Raw genomic sequence first — 2,533 nt, 5'->3', positions numbered from 1 at the left:
GAGAATGGGCATTGCCGCCTCTTGCGGCGTGGGTGGGGCCGACAAGAATAGACTATATTATGCAGTTCATTTAGTTAACAAGTGAAATAATGGGGAAGCGTGCAGTGGGAATGCCGGGAGAAAGGCACAAAACCCTATTGAGAGCTCTTGGCCGCTTACGGCGTAACCGTCACATGGCCGGGTCCGGGTCCGCGGCGGGTATTTAAGGGGCGTGTGTGCGCCTTCAGCACCACTTCGCTGTCCACCGTCCTGCGCAGACAGAGCCAGCTGAGCAGCACGCACCGCGGCACACACACACTCCAGCCACGCCGAGCAAAACACGTTTGCAAACATGCCGAGGTCTTTTCTCGTGGATTCCTTAATTTTAAGGGAGTCCAGCGACAAGGGGAGCGAGAATAACCCACCTTTATTCCCGTACGCCGTGCACTCGCCGCACCACCCGCACGGGCTGGCGGGCTCCTGCCACTCCAGGAAAGCGGGGCTGCTGTGCTTCTGCCCGCTGTGCATGGCGGCTTCTCAGCTCCATCCATCCCCACCGACGCTGCCGCTCCTCAAAGCATCGTTTCCTCCCTTCAGCTCACAGTACTGCCACTCGGCTCTGTCCAGGCAGCACTCCTCATCCAACCTCAGCCACGCACCGGGGATCTACCAGGCTGCGTACTCGGTCCCGGACCCGCGGCAGTTCCATTGCATCTCAATTGGTGAGTAAACTCTGCTTTAACGCTTGTCTTTATAACAATCACAACCAATTACTTCTCGTGTTTTTCCACCATATTTTCTGTTGCTGATTTTCTTTACCATTTTTTTTGCCACAGAAAATGCCAACGGGAAACTTCAGAGCAGCAAGCGCATGCGTACCGCCTTCACCAGCACGCAACTTTTGGAGCTGGAGCGAGAGTTCACCTCCAACATGTACCTCTCCCGACTGAGGCGCATCGAGATCGCCACGTACTTGAACTTATCTGAGAAACAAGTGAAGATTTGGTTCCAGAACCGCAGAGTTAAACACAAAAAGGAGGGAAAGAGCAGCGGCCAAAGGACTGGATCACATAACTGCAAATGCTCGTCCCTGTCCGCCGCCAGATGCTCGGAGGAAGAGGATGATGAAATGCCCATATCTCCATCCTCGTCTGAAAAGGAGGATGTGGACCTGTCTGTCTCCCCTTGAACTCCCCCTGAGTTTCCCTTTTGAAAACTGTTGCTCCTAATAACTTTGAATACAGCCAAAAGAAAGAAAAGACTGTTCCATTTATGTTCGGTCGTTTGTATATAGACAGATAATATTTAATCAGGGGGAATGCCCTGTATGATTGTATAGCTGTATACATGTTGTACGTTTTGTATGTAGTTTTTTTCTGAAAACAGTCGGTTGTAGTTGCCAACCCGATGAACATGGGAGGCAAAGATCCGAAAACAACAATAATGTTTATACATGTTTTGGGGAGGACAAACTGCATTTGGTAAATGGTTACGTTGATTCTATGTATGTGGATGGAACTGTAACTAATAATATGGTAAGCTGGAACGAAATTCCACCACTATCACATAGCTCAGACAACTCTGAAATTATATCTTCAGTGTACTTGAAAAATATTTATTTATTTAAATATGTTGATACTGAAATAAAAAAATATTTCTGTGCCTAATGCGTGGTCGTGTTGTGGATATTGCGCACCACTGACGGGCGCGCGTTAAGAGGTTTCTGTTTGGGCCTTTAAGGTAATTAAAAGAAAAGGAAATCAAATGAGATCTCGTGAATATTAAAAGATTATGATTAATAGAGTGTGCTAATGTATGGTAAAAAAAGAAGAAGAAAAGTGATTTATTTTCATAGCATTGAAACTCTGTATTACGAGGCTCGATGGAACCGCGCGGACGTGAAGTGATACAATCTGTTACACGTTTCAGACACAAGACTCGGCTTCAGGGCAGAAAATAAAAGGCACATTTTCTTTAAATATTATATCACATAAAGCATAAAGCCATAACCGCTGTATGCACGATGTGCTCCGGCTGTGTAAACATTTTAAACCAAAAATTGGGTCTTCAATTTTGGTTGAGATTCCCAAATTCTCCTGCATCCAACAGGCCACCCAACATTCTTATATATCTGAGTAGCATATTATATCACTGAGACTGAGAACGTAAATGAAATGCTCAATAATCTTTATTACTCTGAAGACATAAAGGATAAAGACATTATTATGGGCTGTTATTATGCGTTTTCCCCAGGGACACTGGGTGCAGATATCATTGCCTGCCCTGACCCTTTGGAGCTCTTTTCAAGTTCCATAGCATCTGAAATGATCTGTCTCGTGTGACCAAGATAATAATCTCTGCGGGTTCATAATAGTCTATCAAGACGGTGTATATCCTGAGATACTGATCTAACATGAAAATTAATGAGGAAAGGGATGTTTGGCGTCTAAGACCCGGACTGATCCCACTTCCAGAACGTAACCATTTATTATTGGTTTTATAAAGTCCAGATGCCTTTTGGCACTCATGCACTAATCTTAAGCGAGGCCAGTTA

General features: G+C 45.4%; 1 protein-coding gene across 1 annotated transcript; it reads left to right on the top strand.

The window, feature by feature from the left end:
• Positions 1 to 268: 268 nt before the first annotated feature.
• gsx1 (GS homeobox 1) lies at positions 269 to 1,549 on the top strand. The gene is made up of 2 exons (XM_061740839.1): positions 269 to 701; positions 816 to 1,549. The coding sequence occupies exons 1-2, from the start codon at positions 332 to 334 to the stop codon at positions 1,166 to 1,168; spliced, it is 723 nt and encodes a 240-aa protein (XP_061596823.1). The 5' UTR covers positions 269 to 331; the 3' UTR covers positions 1,169 to 1,549.
• The last annotated feature ends 984 nt before the right edge of the window (positions 1,550 to 2,533 follow it).

This window comes from Cololabis saira, chromosome 14, assembly GCF_033807715.1.
Source record: "Cololabis saira isolate AMF1-May2022 chromosome 14, fColSai1.1, whole genome shotgun sequence".
Taxonomy (NCBI): Eukaryota; Metazoa; Chordata; class Actinopteri; order Beloniformes; family Belonidae; genus Cololabis; species Cololabis saira.
Note: the sequence above shows the minus strand (reverse complement) of the source record. Positions and strands in the feature narration are given on the sequence as shown.

Excerpts from the sequence above, each read along its gene's own strand:
- gsx1 (XM_061740839.1), top strand. The coding sequence starts at position 332 with ATGCCGAGGTCTTTTCTCGTGGATTCCTTAATTTTAAGGGAGTCCAGC. Across the intron at positions 702-815 it reads GTTCCATTGCATCTCAATTG|AAAATGCCAACGGGAAACTT; the intron begins GTGAGTAAACTC and ends TTTTTGCCACAG.